This window comes from Anomaloglossus baeobatrachus, chromosome 8 (genome assembly GCF_048569485.1).
Source record: "Anomaloglossus baeobatrachus isolate aAnoBae1 chromosome 8, aAnoBae1.hap1, whole genome shotgun sequence".
Taxonomy (NCBI): Eukaryota; Metazoa; Chordata; class Amphibia; order Anura; family Aromobatidae; genus Anomaloglossus; species Anomaloglossus baeobatrachus.
The window spans coordinates 252994222-253020723 of NC_134360.1; the positions used below are offsets into that span (position 1 = coordinate 252994222).

The following is a 26502-nucleotide window of genomic DNA, read 5'->3' on the forward strand; positions in this document are numbered from 1 at the left end:
GTATGAAGTTAGTAACTAGATGGCGCTGGAAACACTAGTGCAGTGAGAGAGCAGAGGGAAAATCAGGCAAGCCAGGATCAGTAACCAAGAGGACAAGAAAGGAGGTCAAGATACAGGCCGAGGGTCAGGACACCAGGAGACCATGTATGGGATGCAAGGAGCAGGCGGGGACGTGGTCAGGAGGAGGTCCCAGGTCAGAAGCCAGAAGGCAACGAGAAGGTCCAAGGGGGCAGACAGAGCAGAGTCAATAACAGCCCGGGTTCAAGTAGCCGAGATCAGATAACAAGACACAACAAGAGCCAAGCACTTTCAGCAGAGCAGGGAATGACTGGTGTTGTTCCGTATGAACATGCTCCCTGATAAAGCAGAGCAATCACCCGGAATGTGGAGCATCTGGGAAAGCACCTCCCAGGTCCAGCATAGAATAGAACCCGGTGCGGGGAAGCAACCCATCCACATATATATTTTCTCAATATATTAAAATTTGTTACATGCAGTTACTAACACCAGTCAGGCACGGTAAGTTATTAAATCCTCAGACATAATGTACAGTGCTGAATAGAATTAAAGAAGCACTCCCATCAAACTGTTTATCCTCTCAATATATCGCATCATATTATATGGCACTGTGTACTTACAGTTGCTAATTTTACCTTTTTACCCAGGTAATTCTTCTTTTATCTCTGCTCTCTGTAGTAACAGGAAGTCTCTTTTCCCTGCATGAATCATTCCCACCCATCAACTTCTGACCCAGCTGCTCCCTCTGCGCCCTGCCAGTGACTTTTGCAGTGTTGACTCATGCAGTGACTTCCTGTTTCTCCATAGAGTGTAGAAAGATTCAGCTAATCTGTTTTTGTCATAGACCTAATAGAAAACAGAAGCATTAATTGGGTAGAAGGGCAAAATAAACACTTTTTAAGTACACAGTGCTATATAATACCATATAGTGACTGCAACACATTAGGAGGATAACATTTTTGAGCCTGCAGATCCTTTCACACTCTATAGGCTGCAGCGCAGATTTCCACCCTAGTGATTTTTTAGTTTACAGAGCTTGTTGCAGAGGTCTGCATTAAAGGAGTCCACAAATTTGTTAACAGGGTTGAGAAATAGCCAGTAGAATTGTGAAAACAGTTCTGGGATATGAGACTTTTTGAACACCTGCCAAATATATGCTGTCTGCACAAAATGACTGTTCAAACCAAGCACAGTCGCTCCATGAATCCTTGGCAGGGCTCAGCAGCTCAGTGCACCCTCTAACCCATTTGTTTGCTATTGAACTTCACCCTTCTCTAGATTTTGTAAACCCAGAGCTGTCAATCAATGAAAAGGGGGCACAGAGGTAAATGGAAAAAAGTAGCTAGGAAGATAAACTGAGCTACTTGAAACCTCAAAAGGTGCTGGGTGCCTGAGGTTGGTTAGAGCAGTCATTTTGTGCTGACGGGCTCATTGTAAAGAAATAGGACTGGTTGCAGTTTCCTGCACAGCCGGGTATCCAGCAGAGACACCGTGCAGAGAAAACGTGATGTGTTCCCTACATCTTAAGCATCGGTGGCAATTTTTTTACAGGCTACAACCATTAATTTCTGAATTGAGTAGACATCATTGCAGGTAATTTCTTGGTCCTTCATGGTGTATCCATGGGACAGGATGACAGTATTTTATAAGTGAGGGTTTTACTACTATGACCCCCATTAATGAAGGGGCCACACCCTCCCTTTAATGGTTTAGCACACTTAGTGCGTTACCTTTGGTAGCAGCTGGGCCTGGTTTTGTAGTGTCATGTGGATGGGGCCGTTATAGTGGGTGCAATACACATTACAGCCACCATAAAATGTATGGCGCTGTGCCTGGCAGACAATCAAGAGTTCTTTATTTGATTGGTGGGGGTAAAAGTAGTCAGACCCCTATCAATATAAACTCTTCCAAAGGGTTGTCCACCTTTGGATACATCTGGTAAATTAAACGCATGTATTGGGGCTAAAAATTGCATTTTTCCCTTCTATGTCCTCTGTGTTGCATTATCTATTGCTGGCTGCAAAATGAGTTACCTGAGACTCCATCAGTGAACCCGCTATGATGTCTGATGTGAGTTTAGAACTATTATCTGTCTTTCATTGAGCTCCTCTCTTATCTGTCTTTTATTCAGCTCCTCTCTTATCCGTCTTTTATTCAGCTCCTCTCTTATATGTATTTTATTCATCTCCTCTCTTCTGTCTTTTATTCAGCTCCTCTCTTCTGTCTTTTATTCAGCTCCTCCCTTATCTGTCTTTTATTGAGCTCCTCTTTTATCCATCTTTTATTCAGCTCCTCTCCTATCTGTACTTTATTGACCTCTCAGCTGATTTACGACCTCATACTATATCATACTCTTATCTGTCTTTTATTGAGCTCCTCCCTTCCTTGTCTTTTATTGAGCTCCCCTTTTATCTGTCTTTTATTCAGCTCCTCTCTTATCTGTCTTTTATTGAGCTCCTCTCTTATCTGTCTTTTATTGAGCTCCTCCCTTATCTGTCTTTTATTGATGTCCTCTCTTCTGTATTTTATTCAGCTCTTCCCTTATCTGTCTTTTATTGAGCTCCTCTCTTCTGTCTTTAATTCAGCTCTTCCCTTATCTGTCTTTTATTGAGCTCCTCTCTTATCTGTCTTTTATTCAGCTCCTCCCTTATCTGTCTTTTATTGAGCTCCTCTCTTATCTGTATTTTATTCAGCTCTTCCCTTATCTGTCTTTTATTGAGCTCCTCTTTTATCCGTCTTTTATTCAGCTCCTCTCCTATCTGTACTTTATTGACTTCTCAGCTGATTTACGACCTCATACTATATCATACTCTTATCTGTCTTTTATTGAGCTCCTCTTTTATCTGTCTTTTATTCAGCTCCTCTCTTATCTGTCTTTTATTGAGCTCCTCTCTTATCTGTCTTTTATTGAGCTCCTCCCTTATCTGTCTTTTATTGAGCTCCTCTCTTATCTGTCTTTTATTCAGCTCCTCCCTTATCTGTGTTTTATTGAGCTCCTCTCTTCTGTCTTTTATTCAGCTCCTCCCTTATCTGTCTTTTATTGAGCTCCTCTCCTATGTGTATTTTATGCAGCTCTTCTCTTATCCATCTTTTATTGAGCTCCTCTCTTATATGTATTTTGTTCAGCTCTTCTCTTCTGTCTGTTATTCAGCTCCTCTCCTATCTGTATTTATTGACCTCTCAGCTGATTTACGACCCCATACCATATCATACTTGACTGTGGTGGGAAACAAAGAGCCTGGAAAAGCCAAATAGTGCAAAATCTTTAATGAAACCCAATTGCAAAACTGATCATTTAGTCCCAAATTCATGCTTTTTTTTTAAATTATCGCCAAAGGTGGAGAACCCCATTAAATAATGTCTGTGCAGATCGTGCCTCAATCTAATCCCATCTTCTTATGTCAGACATCCACTGAGGCTGTAAATAAATTTCCTTGGGAAAATGGATTCTTTGCATAGTAAAGGCAAGACCAAGCTAGTTATTCAGTGGAATAACATGAAGCTCATGGGCCCTAATTCAAAATCTCCAACAGGGCGACCCCAAATGCAAAATGTCCAACAGGGCGGCCCCAATGCAAAATGTCCAACAGGGCGGCCCCAATGCAAAATGTCCAACAGGGCGGCCCCAATGCAAAATGTCCAACAGGGCGGCCTCAATGCAAAATCTCCAACAGTGCGGCCCCAATGCTAAATCTCCAACAGGGCGGCCCCAATGCAAAATCTCCAACAGTGCGGCCTCAATGCTAAATCTCCAACAGGGCGGCCCCAATGCAAAATCTCCAACAGGGCGGCCCCAATGCAAAATCTCCAACAGGGCGGCCTCAATGCAAAATGTCCAACAGTACAGCCCCAATGCAAAATCTCCAACAATACGGCCCCAATGCAAAATCTCCAGCAGGGCGGCCCCAATGCAAAATCTCCAACAGTGCAGCCCCAATGCAAAATCTCCAACATGGCAGCCCAATGCAAAATCTCCAACATGGCAGCCCCAATGCAAAATCTCCAAAAGGGCCGCCCCAATGCAAAATCTCCAACAGGGCGGCCCCAATGCAAAATCTCCAAAAGGGCAGCCCAAATGCAAAATCTCCAAAAGGGCCGCCCCAATTGCAAAATCTCCAAAAGGGCCGCCCCAATGCAAAATCTCCAAAAGGGCGGCCCTAATGCAAAATCTGCAACAGGGCGACCTCAATGCAAAATCTGCAACAGGGCGGCCCCAATGCAAAATCTCCAACAGGGCGGCCCCAATGCAAAATCTCCAACATGACCCCCCAACTAGTCCAGGTCTTTTATTAGTCATTTCATATGGACCATAGGGAACGTTTGGGCTCCCCTATGCTTCAGGGCGCCATTTCAACCCCCGCGCCCTCTCCAGCTGTGGGAATAACTAGTCACATTTGGTGCTTTACTCATGCAAAGCACAAAAAATATAATTTAGGGAGAATGCTTTTCTTTTCTAATGCTGTGTTCAGTGCTAAATGCTGATTACATCCATGCAAGAAAACCCCCTGTAATGAATTGCTATTGTACAAGTCCTCTGCAATATCCTGCATTACTCAGAGCCGCATCTCGCGGGAGACCTGAGACATGTGATGTATTTCTAATGAGCTTCTTTTTCAAAGAGAATTAGAATCTATACATTTCCAGAGAGCCCGAGATAAAGCAATATGCAGCGTCTGTGCCAGTCAGCATCATTTGCATAGGAAGGGGGGTTGGGAAGGCAGCTGGTAAAAAAAAAAAAGGAAAAAAAACACCCCCACCCCCCCCCAACACACAAACACACATGACAGAGAGCTGCTTCAGGGCCTGGGGGCGGCGGTGGGGATGAAAAGTCTTTAAATTGCAAACAGCTCAAGTGACAGACAGTGAAAGCAAGCCATGTCTGATCTGGGTTAATAAGGAGTCTGCGCGCGCTGTACCTGCTGCAAGATGAGGCCCTCGCAGCGAGATGAATGCATTATAATCCACGCAAAGCCCACCTCGTGCATCACCGACCATCACCCCCACACAACGGTGCATTTAGGAGCAATTGTGCACATGGAGCTATTGGTAAATAAAAATATAACAGTTTCCTTTTTATATTATTACAATGTAGCAACCATTAGCAACACTTTAATAGGGGGGAATAAGTGTTATCTTCCCCAGCGTGCAGATATAGCTATAGGAATATAATGTAGTCCAATTCTACGAAGGGAAGAAAGAAAGTCATGTTCTGCATGAACCCCCTCCTGCGGATACAGGAGCATCGGGATAAATCTGACAGCGCAGTCCCACTCCTTCACTGACTAATCCCACTCACTAAAATATCCAGTTAGCAGGGGCATAAGTAGAGGACGATGGGCCCTGGTGCAAAATTTGGACCTGACCCCTCCCCCTTATGTTAGCTAGATGTATGCATACATTTAGCATTCTAAATCCTATAAAGACATACGAGTTGCCCCCCAATATGTAGCAATGTCCCCCACCCTGTTCTAATGTCCCCCATCCTGGGCTCCTGCCTCATAACTATGACCCCCATCCTGGTATATATACTGCCCATCCTGGTATGTCCCCCATCCTGGTATGTCCCCCATCCTGGCATTAATGTCCCCTATTCTAGTATATATGTTTCCCATTCTAGACCACATCCTTGTGTATATATAAACCCATCCTGGTAAAAATGTCTCCATCCTGGTAGATACAGTATGTCCCCATCCTGGGCCCCTCCTGCTATATACTGTCCTCCTCCTGGTATCTACTGTCCCCCTCCTGGTGTATACTGTCACCCTGCTGCAACCTCCTGGTATATACAGTACGGTCCCCTTCCTCGAATATACTTTCCCCTTCCTGGTATCTACTGTCCCCCTTCTTGTAAATATGTCTCTGTTTGATCTAATGCAAAAAAACCAACAACATTGTACTCGCTGTCCCGGGCTTCCGCACCGCGTCCTCCTGTATAGCCAGTGCGTAGTGTCCGGCAGCTTCCATCGGTGTCGCTGCTATTACAACGCATGACATCATTGCCATGCGCCGCCCTCAGTCACTGGGATACAGATGAAAGCTGCCGGCTTCTGTTTGGTTGGCAGCATGTATCGCAGTGCAGGGGCCCAACGGGTCTCTGCACCACAATGCATTTCAGCTGGATGTTCAGCCTCGGACACACATCCAGCTGAAGCAGGGGCTGGGGCCAGTAAGCCCCCTACACCCCCAAGCCCGGTCGCGGTAGCGATCCCTGTGACTGCGGCCCCAACAATATATGGCCTCCTTTGCAATCCCATTGCTTCTTATAGTGCACAATGCTTTGGAGATGGGTGTGGGCCCCTGTACGACTGCATAGGTCGCACTAATGATCCAGTATATATACCATATGTAGATCCAATGCGCATTATGTGGTTTTAGCATTGCGTTTTAGCACATTTACTATTGTAAGTTTTGGTTCTATGCCTAAAAGATAAGAAATGGAGACCCTTTTTGTAGATTATTTTCCTCATAATGAAATTCTGTGGACAAGCACACGTCTATGTTTTTGTACATGTAACCCATGGGTGTAAATTTGTACATTTGCTCAATGTAATTAGCATCATATTTTTAAGAAATCCCGATTACATGATGCATTTATAATAGGAGCATGCCTGGCCTGGAACTGAAAGGGGTAACCTGGGTCCGCTCAATTACACTTCTCAGAGGTGAATGGGGCCGGAGGTGTCCTGTCTTCAGATAGCGCTGACTCGAATAGATAGGTGCTCGATACCTGCCATTAGACTAGACCATCACTGGAATACCTACTACCCGGGCATTATAATAGGGTATCAATAGAATAGGTCACCTACGCAAAAACTAACACTCAGGCATTGGAATAGGTGGAATAGGACAGGTGCAATATAATTAGATCTTGGGCATTAGAATAGGAAACCATTGGAAAATGACATAAACAATGCTTACTGCTTGTGAAAAAGAGTAGGGCGTTGTTACAATAGGACAGTTGCACCATACCTACCACCCGGGTGTTGGAATAGGGCATCATTCCAATAGGGCAGGTACAGAATAGCTAGCACTCAGGCATTGGATTAGAGCATCATTCCAAAAGGGCAGGTACAGCATAGCTAGCACTCAGGCATTGGATTAGGGCATTACTCCAATAGGGCAGGTGCACCATACCAACCACCCAGGTATTTTAATAGGGCATCATTCCAATAGGGCAGGTGCACTATACCTAGCACTGGGGCATTAGATTAGGGCATCACTCCAATAGGATAGGTGCACCACTCCTACACGCCGACATTGGATTAGGATATCACTCCAATAGGACAAGTGCACCATAATTAGCACTTCTAATAGGACGGGTACACCATACCTAGCACTCGGACACTGAATTAGGGCATCATTCCAACCAGACAGGTGCACCATTCCTGGAACTTCCAATAGAATGGGTGCACCATACCTAGCCCTCGGACACTGGATTAGGGCATCACTCCAATAGGATAGGTGCACCATACCGAGCACTAGGGCATTGGATTAGGGCATCATTCCAATAGGACAGTTGCACCATTCCTAGCATGCAGACATTGGATTGGGGCATCACTCCAATAGGACAGGTGCACTATACCTAGCACTAGGGCATTGGATTAGGGCATCATTCCAATAGCACAGTTGCACCATTCTTAGCACGCAGACATTGGATCAGGATATCACTCCAATAGGACAGGTGCACCATAATTAGCACTTCTAATAGGACGGGTACACCATACCTAGCACTGGGACACTGGATTAGGGCATCATTCCAACAGGACAGGTGCACCATTCTTGGAACTTCTAATAGGACGGGTGCACCATACCTAGCACTCGGACACTGGATTAGGGCATCATTCCAATAGGACAGGTGCACCATACCTAGCACTTCTAATAGGACAGGTGCACCATACCTAGCACTTCTAATAGGACGGGTGCACCATACAAAGCACTTCTAATAGGATGGGTGCACCATACCTAGCACTCGGACACTGGATTAGGGCATCATTCCAATAGGACAGGTGCACCATACCTAGCACTTCTAACAGGACGGGTGCACCATACAAAGCACTTGGCCATTAGATTACGACATCTTTCCAAGAGGACTGGTGCATCATAACTAGAACTTAGGCACACAAGCCAGCAGATTTCTGCAGATGTGACATACCCTGCCCCATTCATCTCCCAATGCAGAAGTGAGTGGAGCCAGATTAGCCGATTAAAGGGTTTCTGGATTAGAATAAGGCATTGCTTCCTTTCTAGAATACAAGTCACATATGCACTGATTTTTCCATCCAGATTTTAAAGAGAAAATCTGCATCATATTACATCAGCAGCATAGAGATGAGAGCAATATCATCCACATGATGTGGAGACATCTGCCGAGCAAATGGACCAGAACTGCAAATTTGAAATTGGCAGAACGTCAATATATTTTATGGATTTTCCCCCAGTTGCAAAGTGTTAAATGTGCTGCAAATCTGCAGTGAAATCTACAGCAAATTTTGCTATGAATTTTCTTTTTGTAACAATTCACTTATCCTAATAGTGCCTGTCTACCTGTGTGTAATGTATTGCAACATTCAAGGGAATGGGGCTAGTTTGTAGCACATTACAGTACCAGCTGTGGATGGGATTTAAAGGACAAATTGCAATTAGGTTTCATTAACAATTTTTCACTGTTCGGTTGTCGAAGGCATTGTGGGCTACAGAATGAGTTAACTGAGAATCTGTCAGTGAGCTTGTTCTGGCAGGAGAGTTGGTAATATTTTTTGGGGTTTTTTTTGCTTTATGACCACATCAAAGTTCAGTTCAACTTTGATGTGGTCTTTGGTCTTAACTCAATACAGAGGAGCTCAGGGAAAAAAATGCAAACAAGATCACTAGCGGATTGTCAGCTCCCTCTGTAGCCATCAACGTGCAATGAAACAAAGAGCCCGTAAAAGCCAAATGAAGGCAAATTTTGAATGTAACCCAGTTAGAAAAAGTTATATTATCCTAAAATTCATGCCTTTTAAAAAGAATGATCCCAAAAGAATCCATATTATTTAAACAAAGCTCATCCACATTTTGCAGAATTTATACTATGGGGCAGTGCAGTGCCGATCAGTGCACCCTTAGGCCCATACACACTGAAATCATACGCAGCAGGTTTCCCACCATGGATTTGCATAGTGTAATTGCCAGCCTTGTATAGGAATTCATTTGATGATGTCATTAAATCTCCTCTGCTTGTGTCATAAACATTTGCAGCAGAAATTGTCCCCCGCTACGTGTCCCCATGAGCTCACACATTACATGACATTATAATAGATAGGCACAATAATCAGTTAAAGATAATCTATCACCAGATATTTGCTGCCACATCTTAGAGCAAGAGACAGAGACCCTGATTCCAGCGATGTGTCACTTATTGGGCTTCTTGCTGCAGTTTCAGCACTACCAGTTCTCTGAATGATGACCTCTGTATAACCCCACCCACACCACAATTGGCAGCTTTATGTGTATACTGTGGATAGGCAGAAAACTGCCAATCATTGGTGGAGGCATGGTTATGCAGAGCTCATGAATATACAGGACTATATGGCAGCAGAATTACTGTTCTTTTAACAAAAGATTATCATTAGAGGACTAGTAAATTTGCTGCCAGGTAGTCCTATATATTTATAACCTCTGTATAACCACGCCCACACCACTGATTGGCAGCTTTATGTGTATACTGTGCATAGCCAGAAAGCTGTTAATCAGTGGTGCGAGTGGGGTTATACAAAGCTTATGAATATACAGGACTACATGGCAGCAAGACTAATGTTCTATTAGCAGGAGAGTATCACTAGAGGACTAGTAAACCTGCTGCCAGGTAGTCCTTTATATTCATAAGCTCTGCATTACTCTGCCAACACCACTGATTAGCAGTTTGTTTTATACACTGTTCATAGGCAGAAAGCAGCCAATTGGTGCTGGTGGGGTTATGCAGAGTTCATGAATATATAGGACTACATGACAGCAGAATTACTGTTCTTTTAACAGGAGATTATCACTAGAGGACTAGTAAACCTGCTTCCATGTTGTCCTTATATTCATAAGCTCTGAATAAACCCACGTCTACCACTGATTGGCAGCTTTCTGCCTATGCGCAGTGTACACATAAAGCTGACAATCAGTTGTGTGGTCGGGGTTATACAAAGCACAGAAAGCTGCCAATCAGCTATATGGGCGGGATTATACAGAGCTCAGCATTCAGAGAACTGCTAGATCTGAAAAAAATAAAACTATGATTTTTATCAAAACTACAGCAAGCAGCCCAGTGTGCGATAAATCACTAGAATCAGGGTGTCTATGTCTGATTTTGTGGCAAGAACCTGGTGACAGATTCCTTATGGATCATATTATTGCAATGACCTGCAGTATATAGTGAGTATACGGCATATATCCACAGCTGTGCACTGCCCCTACTGTAATGGGCACATAGCAGTGAATGAGGAGACATCCCTGGATGGTAGGGGAGGTATTAATGCAGCAAATGCTTGTCTTTGTCTAATTTGTGCAATGCAAGGACTGCGAGCCCTGTACAGAGAGGCCTCGACTATAATTCATGCTAAGATTGCAGAGGATTTTACAGAGGATCTGAGCCGCGTGATCTCCCCTTGATGCATCAGATGAGGATGAAATCCTGCACGGTCCCGTATATTGTGTGTGATGGTCCGATCATTGGCAGCTATAATTGCTCGTCATCGCTTTCCTCTCTCGCCCTCCCTTCTTCTTCTCACATTCAGCCTTTTTTCCCCCTCAATCACAATCAAATGTGTTTTGTTCCCAAGTGCGGGAGATTACAAAAGCGCAGAGGGTTTTGTAAAGGAAATGGCAGCTGTGCAGCTTCTTCTCCCTTACCATCGACCATGAGATCTGCAAAACATGTTTATTACTCAAAACATTCTTAAAAAAAAAAAATCATCCAGTGAAGGAGCTAAGAATATATTTTTTTTTCCTCACTACAAATAGCGCCCCTATGGGCTGCATCTGGTATTGCAACTTTGCTCCTTCACCTGTTTGTGTCTGAGCTGCAATACCAGGCATAGCGCTGTTTTGGGGAAAGATATATATTTTTTCTATTCTTCTAAACATTTGCCACCCCACCTGGCGCCCTCCATTTATCTGGTAAAGCCGTCTTCTTCCATCCAAAATGTCCTCTGTTGTGAATATGTTTTCCAGTTTGGGGCTCCCTCTTGTGGTCAGTGCTGGCGGTGCAGTTGATGTGTGGAATGAAAGTCACACACCTGTAGAGGACTGGCAATCAGTGTCAGATTGGGCTATTTAACTGAGTAGTTTTCTCTTATTACTTGCCGGTGCCCAATGGTCTCCTGTGTGTTAAGGACATTCTGTAACCAGCTCTGCTCACTACCAGAACTCCTCTCAGATAAGTGGTCTTTGTACCTCTACTGTTTGTTTTCCAGCTTTTGTTGTTTATCTGCTTTGATACTATGCATGATTCCTAAGTTGTCTGTGTGGATCATTCCCTGCTGGGAGTGTCTGTATACTTAGCTTCATGATTCTGCAAAGTTTGTGTTTTGTCATGCCTGGTATTATTCAGTCCCTCATCTGTATTCGTGTTTTTGGAGCCCAGTAACATCTGAGTGCTGATACAGTGGGGGAGAGGTTGTGTGACCTCAGGATTTTTCCATATTAAAAGTGCTGGTATTTAATAGGGTTTTTACGGCTGCAGTTTGTTGCTCCTTCCTATCCTTTTCTATAAAGATAGTTTGGGCCTCACCTTTGCTGAAATCTGTCTTCTCTAGCTTTGTATTGTGTTTTTCTATATCACCGTAGCCTTTACATGTGTGGGGCTACCTATCTATCTTTGGGGACTGCTCCGAGGCAGATTAGCTTTCTTATATTTCTATCTGTGAGAATGTTTAGTTTTCCGGCTTTGTCGAGACGTCCAGGTCATCATAGGCACGCCCCACGGCTACTGTTAATTGTGTGTCAGGATTAGGTCTGCAATCCGTTAAGTTTCCAGCCACTCTGTTACTTTGTTGGGATTCCGCATTTTTTGGTCCTCCTCGGTCCCTGAATCATAACAATCCTCAGCATGGGAAGTAGAGCGTTATGTCAACACTATGAATCCTCTACCTCTCCTTTAAGGTTGAGGAGAGCTTCAGACTTTGCACTTCTCCTTAGGCCCTGTGCACACACTGCGGTTTTTCACGCTTTTTTAAAAAAATCTACATGCCTCTCCAATAGCCAGCAAAGTCTATGGGATTTTGGATTTGCTTTGCACACGGTGCGTGTTTTTTCCGTGCAGTTTTGGTGCAGATTTTGATGCAGAACAAATCTGCAGCATGTCAATTATTGGTCCGGCTTAGCAGCGTTTTTTCACTCATTGACATTCAATGACATCAAAAACCGCACCTAAACCACATCCGGTTTTTGACGCGTTTTTTTGCCACAACGTGCAGATTTGGTGCAGAAAATTTCAGCACCAAATCTGCAGCGTGTGCACATAACCTTATACCAATGTGATATTCATATCAGATGCAGGAGGACCTGAATGGAAGTCTCGATGGACGAGGAAGAGGTAGTGGGAGTCAAAAAGAAGGCACCAAGGAGGGTGACGACACATGACAAATATTTTGTCCCTATTCAGTGCTAGGATGAACGGTCCCTTTAAATATTTCAGTGTGTAGACATTCCCAAAAATTGATGCCGCAGTCATTATGAATGTATGATTGGCGCTGTATAAATTGGCCATAGCCATATAGGATATGCGCATATCATAACCGAAAGGTCAAGATCTCACTTTTTGGTTGCCTACGGTATATAATAAAATGTTGACACACCATAAAAACTGGCATTTCAGGTTATCCTTTTGTTTTTATGGAACCTACCCAAGCAGCCAAAGAAACCAGAATGCCATCAGTCTGTGGGATATTACCATCAAACCTTGTCTGAAACACAAATTAATTTTCATCCTAAATGCTATTTAATGCCATAATCTATTTTCTAATTTTAATTAAACATTCCTTATCCTTCCTCACGACATTATCTAAGTGCTTTATTTTTATTTTTACTACTTACTTTTTCAATGATCCTTCGTTTGAGAATCCTAGTGCATGATCAGATATTCAAACGAAGCGTCATCAGGAGGCAGAGGCTGTCCCTTCCCTGAAATGAAGCGTCATTAGTGATCCCTGTTTCAGTGGCTGTACTCATCCCTACTTTACTAAGCATAAATTGGTTGTCATTTTGTCACAGTGTGACTGCAGGATAGCTAGGGACAGGGGCTAATATACTGTCCCTCATGATAGGGAGGGACATCCCTGACCTCCAGATTTCCCCTGAAGGTGGAGACGACGAAGTCCCTTATCTTACTATTCTCCTGACCGGTTGTAATCTGTTACCTTCCCCCAGGGAAGGAAGGGGCAGGAGTGTGATGGAAAGACCGATTAAGACAGACAGGGGAAAACCAAACTCAGACACACTGCAAACTCACAGGAATAAACAGTAAGAGACTAAGGAGAAAAGCAAGAGCAGGAAGGCTGCAACAAAAAGATAATAAGGGTTAATACCACAACCGCTCAGAGCAATAAAGGACAACAATCAGCAGTAAGTCTGGATCACAACACCGCACCAGACCAGTATAGGTAAGCTATAGCTGGCATTAATGGAATAGTCCAGCCAGCTTATATAGGAGGGGAGTGAATCTGACTGGCTCCCCCACAGCATGTGATCAAAGAGACTAACAAGCAGACCAGTAGAGATTAACTCTTGCTAGCCTGCCTAAGTCTGTCGCTAATCACAGACATCAGAGAACTTATCAGGCAGAGTGCCAAAATCTGTAAATTCCACAGATCCTGTCGATGCCATGACATTTGGCAATGCCTGATAAAATTTTCTTGTGACACATTTCTGATGTATGCTCAATAGATTCTTACCACTCTGCAATATGCACAATGACAGTGCGCTCTGTGCTAGCTCTGATCAGAAGTAACGAGTTAGCAGGAGAGCGCACTGTCGGGACTTGTTTATGCTACATGTGTCCTCAACACAAACTATCAAATTTATATTGTGAGACATATGTGCAAAGGTAAGGGGTGACACATCTATAGGGGGCTAATGTTTAATTAATTGTGGATAATGGTATTACTTGTTTCTAGTCTTTTTTCATATATGCCATCTTTTTTACCTAGGTTCACATGTAAAGAGGACCTGACACTTTGCATTAATATGTAATTGATTTATCTGGTGTAAATGCCGCTGTTCTCCTGAATCTGGAGATGCTTTTCTTTTGTTTCTGCGCCTCTCCATTCCAGAGATATGGCTTCCTCTTTTCTATCTATAAATTTAGTCTTATTAAACAAGTGGGTGTCGCCCTCAAGAAAACTCCCACCCAGAAGAGTTTAAGACTACGCCCTATTGGCAAATAAAATTACTTATAAGTCAAAAGGGCCATATCTCAGGAATGGAGAGGAGCAGGAACAAAAGAAAAACATCGCCGGATTCAGGAGAACGGCGGCATTTACACCAGGATAAAAAAAATACAGATTTTTGGCAAAGGATGAGTCTTTTTTAGGTCAGTTAATTTTGGTAAATTTTTGGTGTCATTTTATTAAAACATTCTTCCACCATCAAATAATCAGTAGTGCTAAGATAACTTTTATATTACACTGGGTCAAGAGTACATTGACTTTAAAGTCTAGAATTGATAAGTATGATAACTTAGTATTAACTAATCAAACAAAGAATGTATGTGATGGTTTTCCTGTAATATATATACACTATTGTTATATTTTAGATTCTCCTGTATTTCGGGAGGGGGATTTATGCTCCCAAGTGTTCATATTGTGCATGCATGAAATATATATTTATATATATACACTAAATATACCAAGCTGTAACTGTTATTGGGCCCTATTCACTAAGGATTTTTGCCATAGGCCCACATTTGGAGGAACACTTGAAGGATTTAGCTACTGGCACAAAATGGAAATCCCTTACTGAAGAGGGCCCTATCTTTGGGAAAGGTCAGTAGTGTTTGTTACTGCTTTTTAATACGATCTAGCTTGGTGACAGAGGGGTCTACAATGTATGACACATTGAAGGCTCCCTGCACTCGGGGCCGTTATGTATATGTGATACTAATTCTAGCATTTCCTTATATTCATTGAGCTCCAAGTGAACTTCTATTGACGATGACTTCAAATTTGCTTTATTTATACGTAACATGGAGCTCAATTCTTAGAGATAATTCCCCCAAAAATGTTGTCCCTTCTTTCCCCCAAAAGCCAAAAAATGGGGGCATAAAAAGAGTCTCTAAATGGCACCAAATTATGAAAATGCACTGGTGTCCTTGATTTCTCATTTTCTATTATTTAGTTAGGAATTTATATGAAATATATTGTAATCTGACTAATCTTCTACCGATTTTTATGGTCAAACACTAAAATATTCATTTGGGAACTCAAAGGTTCATTCCCAACTTGGGAAGTTATCACCTAGCCTACCGATCGGTGATAACTTGCTAATCTGTAGGATCAGATCTCTGGGTTTCCAGAATAATGATTCCCATTGGTGCTCGCTGCACTGCATCTCCGTCTATTGACTCACCTTGCCTGCTATTCACAGATGGTCCTCTGATGAAGACCATATTATGGTTGAAACGTTTGTTTTGGACATCACACATGTATAAACTTTCCTTGCAATAAAAAATAACCTTCTTTCAACAAAACTCTTTGTCTGACATTTCTGGGGTAGAGTGCCGGAGTTCTCTTTCAATAGAAGCGGAGGGGCGGAGATGAGCGGGATGTAAACATCCCGCCCACCTACTTTCTTCCACATAGCCGGCGGGAGCCGCGGGACGCAGGTAAGCAATGTTCATCGTTCCCGTGGTGTCACACGGAGCGACGTGTGCTGCCACGGAAACGATGAACAAGCGGCGCCATGTTTCATAAACGATTTTATGAAACCTAGCGACGAGTACACGACTCATGATTTGTGAGCGATACTGCGTCGCTATGAGGTGTCACACGAGACGACGTCGCAAGCGACGCCGGATGTGCGTCACAAAAACCGTGACCCCGACGATCTATCACACGATAGATCGTCTCGTGTAAAGCACCCTTTAGTCCCTCAAACAATGAATGGAGCGTTGGCCTTCTAACTTGGCATTTCAGTGCCCAATGATCTGGATCAGTGTTGGCCGCTAACAGTGGGACCTCCAACGATCAGCAAGTTGTCACCAATCTTGTGGGGGAAAACCTCTTAGGGTATGTGCACACATCATCTTTTTTCAGAGAGGTCCACTCAAGAACCCTTTCTTATCACATTTGGTGATTTTCTTATATAGGTTGGGCTTTTCCACTCATGAACCCACCTCAAAAAACGAGGAAATAATAAAAAAAAAATGAACTCAAGCCACAGCAATGTGTAATGCTGTCCATATATAAGAAGTTTTTTTCTCAAATATCTTGTATAGTCAATTGTGCCTCTAAGGTCAAAGTCACACTTGCGAATGACTCTCGCAAATCTGACATCGCATCACTCTGCGCGGCTGCACACTCTCTTGACAAGAGCGGGTCGGCTGCATGTATTTCTATGCAGCTGAGACGCTCATGTACGTAAAGTGTGCTGCTGTGCTGGGTGATGTGATGCGAGACTTGTGTGAGTCACTGACAAGTGTGACTCCGGCCTAAGCGGCGGTATTGTGGTCCACTCATCCCCCTTCACTTAACCCCCAGGCTCCATGACCTCTGAGATCCGGTGATGTCATGTCAACTTCCAATTGACCCGACATTGCTGAGGCAGCCCCAGGTTCCCTGAGTGGCTGGGCTGTGGACGGCGTTTCACCACTTATCATAGCCCAGTATCGCTCCTGCTTGCGGTGCTCTGCAGTGAATGAGAGAGCGCGCGAGATACTGGGCTGTGACGAGTAGTGAAACTCTGCCCACAGCTAAGTCACTTAGGAGACTAGGGCCCGCCTCAGTGATGTCAGGTGACCAGGAAGTTGATGTGACATCACCAGATCTCAGAGGTCACGGAGCCCCGGTGGTCACTTCATGGGGATGATCGTACCGCAATAGTGCTGCTCAGAGGCAGAATTGACTACACAATGTATTTGAGAAAATCCTTTCCTATGATATTTACATCAATGTGGCCACTAATGCTGACTAGTGAACCACCCTTTTAACCATTTCAGACTTGCAAAAACGTGAAGCAGTGAAAAGAAGTCACACCACCATTCTTCATGTGGCCTACGCTATTTCATAATACAGTCCCTAAAAAATGGCACTAGCAAAAAGAACAAAAAAAAAATTCAAAAGACACCAGAAAGAGACGATTCAGGACCAAAGGTGGCGTATCCGAAAGCATTTTCTTCTGGTAAAACTCTGTGGGTACACCTTGCCAAAAAGATGTTGTGTGCAAATACCGTGAAAGAGGTTGTCTACTACTTTGACATTGATGGCTTACTTTTGGGATAGGTCATCAATATCTGATCGGCCGGGGTCCAACACCTCGCACCCCCGCCGATCAGCTGTTCTCGCTGCCAGTGGTGGCAGCAGCCAGAAATGCTCAGTTCTCAAGCTGTTCTGTCTTCTGATAGTGGCTGTGGCCGGGTACTGCACATCTGTCTCTTATTGATTAGAATGGGAGGCGAATGTGCAGTACCTAGCCACGGCCACTATCAGAAGACGGAGCAGCTTCAGAACTGAGCATTTCTGGTTGACATTGCCGCCAAAAGCAGCTGATTGACGGGGGTGCGGGGTGTCAGACCCCGACTGATCAGACATTGATGACCTAGTCTAAAGGAAGGCCATCAATGTAAAAGTCGTGGACAAGCTCTTTAAGGTTATGCTCCCACAATGAGCATTTGGTGAGTTTTTGATGTTGCAGATTTTCTGCAGCATTTCTGCACCGTTTTTTTACATGCGTTTTTATCACGTTCTTGGAGCTGCATATTTTGTCTCTTTTGTCATGCTTTAAATAAAGCTGCTTTGTTTTTGATAATTCCTGGTACAATGGCTAAGTCAAAACTTTATTGATACAGTCATATGCAGATTACATGCGTTTTTAGAGCATTTTTGGAGCGTTTCCTCAGCAGAAACACACTAAAAACGCATGTGCATTATTTTACCTGTGGATTTTCCCACATCTAGTGCAAGCCTATGGGGAAAATCTGCACAGAAAACTCGGTGTACCCACAGGACAAATTGACATGTTATGGATTTGAGACACGCACCGCAGATCAGTTTACACTGCGTAAAAAAAGAAGCGCAGGGGCAGGAGATTTCTATAAATCCCATCCATATTACTGGAGCTGTTAGACACTTTGTATTCGATGCAGTGAAAATAGTCAAAAACTCACTAAAAACTCATCCTGGACACTGAGCTATAGGCCACGTTCACATGATCAGTATTTGGTCAGTATTTTACCTCAGTATTTGTAGCCAAAACCAGGAGTAGGTAAGAAATACAGACATGGTGCATGAGTTTCTATTATACTTTTCCCCTGATTGTTCCACTCGTGGTTTTTGTTTACAAATAGTGATGTAAAATACTGACCAAATACTGAATGTGTGAACATGGCCTAAAGCTTCCTTCACTCAGAATTTTTTTTTTTCTTTTGCAAAAAAGTTTTTTTTCTTTTGTTTTGTTGTTATTTTTTTGTTGTTTTTTTTTTTTTTTTTAAATAACAGGTTTTAGTACATGCTTTTTTGTTTTCTTTTATATGCATTAAATAAAATCTATAAATTCATTCATTTGTAATGTAAAACAAAAAATGCAAAATGAATTAAAACATTTATTTGGAGTTAATTTTACGCACAAATTAAAACTCAATGCATGTTTATGAAAGAAAAAAATGCAAAAAGTAACCCAACTGTGCAAAGTGCGGTTTCATCGCTTTTTTTACGCGTTTTTAGGGCAGTTTTCATGCAAATCCTTATGGCAGGAAAGTCAATGAGAATCCTGAAGTGTTGTTCACATGTTGCTTTTTTTCCTTGCAGATTTGGTGCAGAAATAAATCTGCAACGTGGAAATTTTTTCAGCATTTTTGTAGTGTTTTTCTACCCCAGAATGCATAGAAAACGCATGGAAAAAAATGCATAAAAAAAGACACAAATGCACATTTTTTTCTGTCAATAGAAGCAGATTTGGTGCAGAAATTTTTGCAATCAAATATTCAGCGTGAGCACATAGTCGTAGGCGCCCAAAGGCTTCCTTTGCTCCTTTTCTTTTGGCTTTTCTTGACAAGACACCATGTTTTTAATGCAGTTTTTATAAACTTTTTTTAAACAACTTTTTTAACACATTATTTGTCCCATGGTGAGCAGGTTGCACTTGGAGAGAAAAAACAGCAGGAAAAAATGTAACAAATGGGGAAAAAAAAACATTCTGGTTGTACTGCGTTTTTTATTTTCCATTAGCCAACATTTGCTGCAAAAAAAGAATTTTAGTCAAAAACACAAAAAAATGCAACAATTGATGAAGATTTAATGCAAAAAAGCAACTTGTAGAAAAAAATACTCTTAGGCTACGTCACCACATAGCGTAAACACGACTTTTTTTTGTTGAACTTTTTTCTGCAGATGTCCGCAATCTGTTCTATGCATTTTTATTGTGGGTTTTTTTAGATGCTTTTTGATATTTTGGGTGCAGATTTGAAAGTCTTTTTTATTAATGTGTTTCCTAATACATAAACACTGGAATTTTGCGCTTAACCTCTTCATGACCTATGACGTACTGGTATGTCATAGGTCATGTCCCTCCCTTTGATGCGGGCTCACATGCCGAGCCTGCCCCTTTCCCTGCACATGTCAGCTGATCTGATCAGCCATTATGTGCCTCTAACAGAGACAGGCAGATTCGAGATCCGGATGTTGCTGTTAACCAGTTAAATCCCACTGTCAGAGATTTAACACACGCAGGCGGTGATCACGTCATTCCCCGTACCCATCAGCGGCCCCCGTGATGTTATCGCAGGGCGACGATGTGTTGTCATAACAGCCGGGAACAGCTGATGACCCCTGTCACTGTCATGCCGTACTTCCTGTGATGGCCGGCTGAGTGCTAGCGTTCATAGGAGATCATGATTTCTGCGGTGCAGAGCGTTGTTGAGACTGAAGCATCGCTCCGTACAGCAGGGTCAATCGGAATATCGCAGCTTCATGTCCCCAAAAGGGTCTAGTAAAAACAATAAAAGGTTTGAAAAAAGTTTGGAAAAATATAAAAAAAAAATAAAAGTTCAAATCACCCCCTTTTTTCCCCATTAAAAATAAAACAATAATAAATACACATATTTGGCATCGCCGCATTTAGAAATGTCCGATCTATCAGAGTATAAAATTAATTAATCCAATCTGTAAACCGTGTAAGAAAAAATAATTAAAAACACAAACATTATGGGGTTTTTTTGCCACAGCAATTTGCAATAAAATGCAATAAGAGGCGATCAAAACATCAGATCTACCCAAAACTGGGATCAGTAAAAATGTCAGCAGAATGCAAAAAATAAGCCATCACCCAGCCCCAGACTATGAAAAATGAGAATATTATGGTTCTTGAAAAATGGTGACAAAAGCGCCATTTTATTATTTTTTTTTTTTACAAATTTCAGGGTTTTTTTCACCAGTTAAATAAAAAACATATATATACATGTTTGGTATCTACGATCTCGTACTGACCTGCGGAATCATATTGCCAGGTCAATTTTTACCAAATAGTGAACATGGTAAATAAAAAATTTAACCGCACTTGGAATTTTTTTCCCATTTTCCAGTACACTACATGGTAAAATTAATGTTTTCATTCAAAAGTACAACTCATCCCACAAAAAACAAGCCCTCATAAGGCCATATTGAAGGAAGAATAACGAAATGTTTTGGCTCTTGGAAGAAGGGGAGGAAAAAACAAAAACCGAAAATCGCTGGGTGATGAACGGGTTAAAAATGCAATTGTGGTTTTTATTTGCATTTTTTCCCCAGACTTCTTATAGAAAAAATCAATAAAAAAACCTACACAGATCAACAACATCTTTAAATGTACAGTGGGCTTTTTTTTTTAGTTTTTTTTTTTTTTTAAATCTCATTACTTTGCTTTCTCTGTTGAATGTAATAGATTTTTAGCCCGGAACAATGCACCTGAAGAAAACCTTAATATTAACGTCATTTAGGAACATGGCCTTAGGCCTCTTTCACATTGCGTTTCGATCTCCGTTCAGTGGACCCATCTTACATCCAAACCCCCTGGAAAATGGGTTTCGGACGCATGCGCCGATAGAGCCCTTGACTATAATGGTGCAGACTGAGTCACCGTGTGCTCTGTTGTGCATGATTTTCAGGAGTATGCGCTTTCCAGACACAGATACCGAGCCACATTATAGTTAGTGACCCATTTGGCGCATATGTCCGAAAACCGTTTTGCGAAGGATTCGGACAGAAGCCACAACCAGACCACTGAACAGAGATCGGAACGCAGTGTAAAAAGGGCCATAAAGTGGCATAAACACTCCAGAGACGGAAGAACTGGATGAGCGGAAAGCCGGAAGGGGAATAATATGTAGGTCACAGTCTCCATTTCCAATTACGTCCTCAGATTTGGGAGCTAAGAGATGAAATCCCCCATCTAAGGGCTGTTGCAGATGTCGGTGCAAATTGGTCCGATCTCGACCTGAGTATGATGGCTTCATATAAGGATGTGTCACTCGGTCGGGAGAACTGCGTTCATTGCCATCCCAGATCGGACCGATTGGCACAGACATCTGCATGAGCTTTGGGTTAATGTTTCCCCAAAAATAAGACAGGGTCATATATTAGTTTTCGCTCTAAAAGATGTGCTAGGGCTTATTTGCAGGGCATGTCTTATTCTAATCTAGTGCTATAGGGTGACTATCGGGACTACCCAATCTATGTATGAGAGCCTGGCACTTGCCAACCTTAGTGTTTTGGGTCTCATTGGGTCTTTTGAGTATGATTCTTTTTGGGGTGCCTGCTTTCCTTGGTTAAGGGTCTATCTGTCCTGCTACATTCTATTATCAATTGATTTTACATGTACAGATGCCTGGAGAATATTTTTTTTTATAAACTATACCTAGGTCTTATTTTTGGAGTAGGGCTTACATTTGAGCATCTTCAAAAATCATGAAAAATCATGCTAGGGCTTATTTTTGGAGTAGGGCTTATGTTTCGAGCATCCTCAATAAATCATACTAGAGCTTATTTTTGGAGTAGGGCTTATGTTTCGAGCATCCTCAATAAATCATACTAGAGCTTATTTTTTGGAGTAGGGCTTATGTTTCGAGCATAATGAAAAATCATGCTAGGGCTTATTTTTGTAGTAGGGCTTATGTTTCGAGCATCCTCAATAAATCATACTAGAGCTTATTTTTGGAGTAGGGCTTATGTTTCGAGCATAATAAAAAATCATGCTAGGGCTTATTTTTGGAGTAAGGCTTATGTTTCAAGCATAATAAAAAATCATACTAGGGCTTATTTTTGGAGAAGGGTTTATGTTTCGAACATAATAAAAAATCATACTAGGGCTTATTTTTGGAGTAGGGCTTATGTTTCGAGCATAATCAAAAATCATGCTAGGGCTTATTTTTGGAGTAGGGCTTATGTTTCGAGCATAATCAAAAATCATGCTAGGGCTTATTTTTGGAGTAGGGCTTATGTTTCGAGCATAATCAAAAATCATACTAAGGCTTATTTTTGGAGTAGGGCTTATGTTTCGAGCATAATCAAAAATCATACTAAGGCTTATTTTTGGAGTAGGGCTTATGTTTCGAGCATAATCAAAAATCATACTAGGGCTTATTTTTGGAGAAGGGCTTATGTTTCAAGCATCCTGAAAAATCGTACTAGGGCTTATTTTTAGAGTAGGGCTTATGTTTCCAGCATAATAAAAAATCATGCAAGATCTTATTGTTGGAGAAGGGCTTATGTTTCGAGCATAATAAAAAATCATGCTAGGGCGTATTTTTGGAGAAGGGCTTATGTTTCCAGCATAATAAAAAAATCATACAAGGGCTTATTTTTGGAGAAAAGCTTATGTTTCCAGCATAGTCAAAAATCATACTAGGGCTTATTTTTGGAGAAGGGCTTATGTTTCGAGCATCCTCAAAAATCATACTAGGGCTTATTTTTAGAGAAGGGCTTATGTTTCGAGCATCCTCAAAAAAATCATACTAGGCCTTATTTTCAGGGTAGGTTTTATTTTTAGGGAAACAGGGTCAGGTCTGTGAATGATGTATTGGGGGCTGTGTCTACGTCACCTGCTGTGGCCCTTCTAAAAGGGGATACTTTCGAGTGCTGTTCTCCTTTAATTCATGAGCATGCACAGGAAAGGCTAGAATAGATGATTAGGCATTATCCTGTGCAGATCGGCTTGATTGGCTTAAGTATGTGCCTGGACTGATCTGTGCTCAGGCCTCTTCCGGCATGTTTTTCATAACTACATTTGATGTGATGTGGAAGCTGCTGCTACTTTTTATCCGTATAATTAATAATTATTTTTCCTAGGCAGAGCAGTTCTATTAGAAGCCAGTATCTGTCCCTGTTACACTGCGCCAAAACATAATTAAAATATATTATGGATTCTTTTTTTTTTTTAGAACTCACCTCATCAGTTTAGGGTGAGCTAATGACTTTAATGAGACGCGAGGTCTTATGTGTGTCTTATCCACGAGCAATGTGTTTCTCGTTTTCTTATTACCTTTTTGTCCTTTTATTTATCTTCTTCTTTGATTTATACAGGTTAGCCTTAGCTCGTTCTAGTGTAAACATAAATCCTCCAAAGAAAAACAAATCCTAACAAACCCAAATCACACAAATCTGGTATTTTTGACTCAATAATAGTTGTAGACTGTTGTTTTTTTTGTCATGAAAATATTAAAATCATAAATATGGGCCTTATTATTTGGTGATTATTGTTATGGTCTTGCACCTAGGGGGCATAGCTTAAAAGATCCTCTGGGGCGTGTCTTTAGGATGCTCTGAATAATTATCCAGTGACACATGCCTTTTGGGCGTGGAATAAAATAAGAGCAAAAACTGAACACTAATGATGTGGTGACAGCTTCTATTTAAACAGAACCGAATGACACAAAGGTCAATCTTGATTACCTAGGAGGCATGGCTTAAAAGATCCTCGGGGGCGTGTCTTTAGGATGTTCTGCATAGATATCCAGTGAGACACACCCTCTTAGTAAAGACCATAATAAAACAAAGTAGCACTAAATCAAATTAACCATATTTCTAAAACCTTATCCCAGATTTAAAAAAAATAAATAAATAAAAAGTGAATACTCAGTGGAGCAGTTCTAATAAAATATTAGCAAAAACTGGACACTATTGATCTGTGACAGCATATCTATTAAGCAGAGCCAAATGACACAATGGTGGCTGTCAGATTTCTGGTAGTTTTAGCTCAATAATAGCTGTACAGACTGTGCTTTTTTGCCATCAAAATATCAGAGGCATAGATTTGAGCCTTTTTAATTTGGTTGTAAATTTTAATGGCCTTTACCTAGGGGGCAGGGCTTAAAAGTTCCTCAGGGGCGTATCTTTAGTCTGTTCTGCACAATTATCCAGTGAGACATGCCCTCTTAGTAAAGACCATAAAAATAAACGCTAACTAAAACTGGTCATTTTTTTCTAACCTGATTCCAGATTTTTTCCAAAAAGTGAACACTTAGCCGAGCAGTGGGAATAAAATAAGAGCAAACACTATTAACTATTGATCTGGTTACAACTCCTATTTAAACAGAGCCAAATGACACAATGGTGGCTATCAGATTTCAGGTATATTTGACTCAATAATATCTTTACAGATTGTGTTTTTTACCATCAAAATATCAGAGGCATAGATACAGCCCTTTTTATTTGGGGATAATTTTTATGGTCTTTACCTATGGGGCATGGATTCAAAGATCCTCGGGGGCGTGTCTTTAAGCCGCTCTGCATATTTATCCAGTAAGACATGCCCCCTTAGTGAAGAGCATAAAAATTAATACTAAATCAAATTGGCCAAACTTCTAAAATCTTATCCCAGACTTAAAAAAATCAACTGAATACTCGGGGGAGCAGTGGGAATAAAATAAGAGCAAAAATTGATGACTACTGATCTGGTGACAGCTCCTATTTAAACAGAGCCAAATGACACCATGGTGGCTATCAAATTTCTGATATTTTTGGCTCAATAGTGGGTGTCTAAGCTGTAGTTTTTTTGCCATCAATATATCAGAAGCATATATACAGGCCTTATTATTTGGTGATCATTTTTATGGTCTTTACTTAGGGGGTGTGACTTAAAAGATCCTAGGGGGCGTGTCTTTAGGCTGCTCTGACAAATTATCTAGTGAGACATGCCCTCTTAGTAAAGACCTTATAAATTAACACATCAAATTGGCCATTTTCTAGAGCCTTATTTCAGATGAAAAAAAAAATACACAAACCCTGTATACTCAGGGGAGCGATGGTAATAATATAAGAGCAAAAATTGGTCACTATTATTCTGCTGACAGCTCCTATATAAACAGAACCGAATGACACAATGGTGGCTATCAGATTTCTGGTATTTTCGACTCAATAGTAGCCGTACAAGCTGTGCTTTTTGCCATCAAAATATCAGAAGCATAAATACTGGCCTTCTATTTGGTGATAATTTATATGGTCTTCACCTAGGGGGCGTGGCTTAAAAGATCCTCTGGGGCGTGTCTTTAGGCTGTTCTGCATAATTATACAGTAAAGACCATAAAATAAAATTGGCCAGTTTTCTGGAACCTTATTCCAGATTTAAAAAAAAGAACACTCAGGGGAAAAATGGGAATAAAATAAGAGCAAAAACTGGTGACTTTTGGCCTGGTGGCAGCTCCTCTCTAAACATATCCTCATGACTTTGGTGTCTCTGACTACATCATGACCTGTCCATAGTTGAATGGATGGGTTGTCGTCATGTAGCCTTACCCATGTTGATTTATGAGCCCCTTTGAAAAGATCTGCTTATTTTAGATATACTGTATAGTTATACACTATAGAAAGAATTCTCCCATTTATTGTAATAAGACAATGACAAATTTATAACTAATGGTTAATTATATAAATAAAAAACAGCTATTTTTCAAGGGTCTCAAAAATGAACTTGGGTTAGGTTCCATGAGTTAGGCCATGTAATCTATACTAGTGGCATTGGAAATACAGTTGTAGTAAATACCGTATTAATTGGGCATTTAATGTATCACATCGCACAGTGAATCAGACCTTTAATGGGTTATCCGGAACAGCACAGCTCCGTAAACTGTAAAGTGGCTGCAGCGGAGTATGGCAGATCCATCCCTATGTATTTGAATAGGGGAGGATGTACGGTACCGAGCTGTGGCTACAATACAGACGATGAAGCTGCTGATCACATCCAGCCTCCGGCACCGGTAACAGCTGATCGGCAGGGGTGTCCAGCGCCGCACCTCCACTGATCTGGTATTAATGACCTATCATTAGGATAGGCCATCAA

At 41.7% G+C, this 26502-nt stretch overlaps 1 protein-coding gene across 8 annotated transcripts in view; it reads left to right on the top strand.

Annotated features, from left to right (window-relative positions):
• The window catches only part of ELAVL4 (ELAV like RNA binding protein 4), a 204238-nt gene that overhangs the window by 101777 nt on the left and 75959 nt on the right, over positions 1-26502 (top strand). For 6 of the 8 annotated variants that reach the window (XM_075320545.1, XM_075320546.1, XM_075320547.1 and 3 more), the window contains exon 3: positions 14937-15023. The exons of the other annotated variants lie outside the window; for them this stretch is intronic. In XM_075320545.1, the coding sequence (XP_075176660.1) occupies positions 14937-15023 (87 nt within the window). The remainder of the gene's footprint in view (positions 1-14936; positions 15024-26502) is intronic. 8 annotated transcript variants of the gene reach the window in all.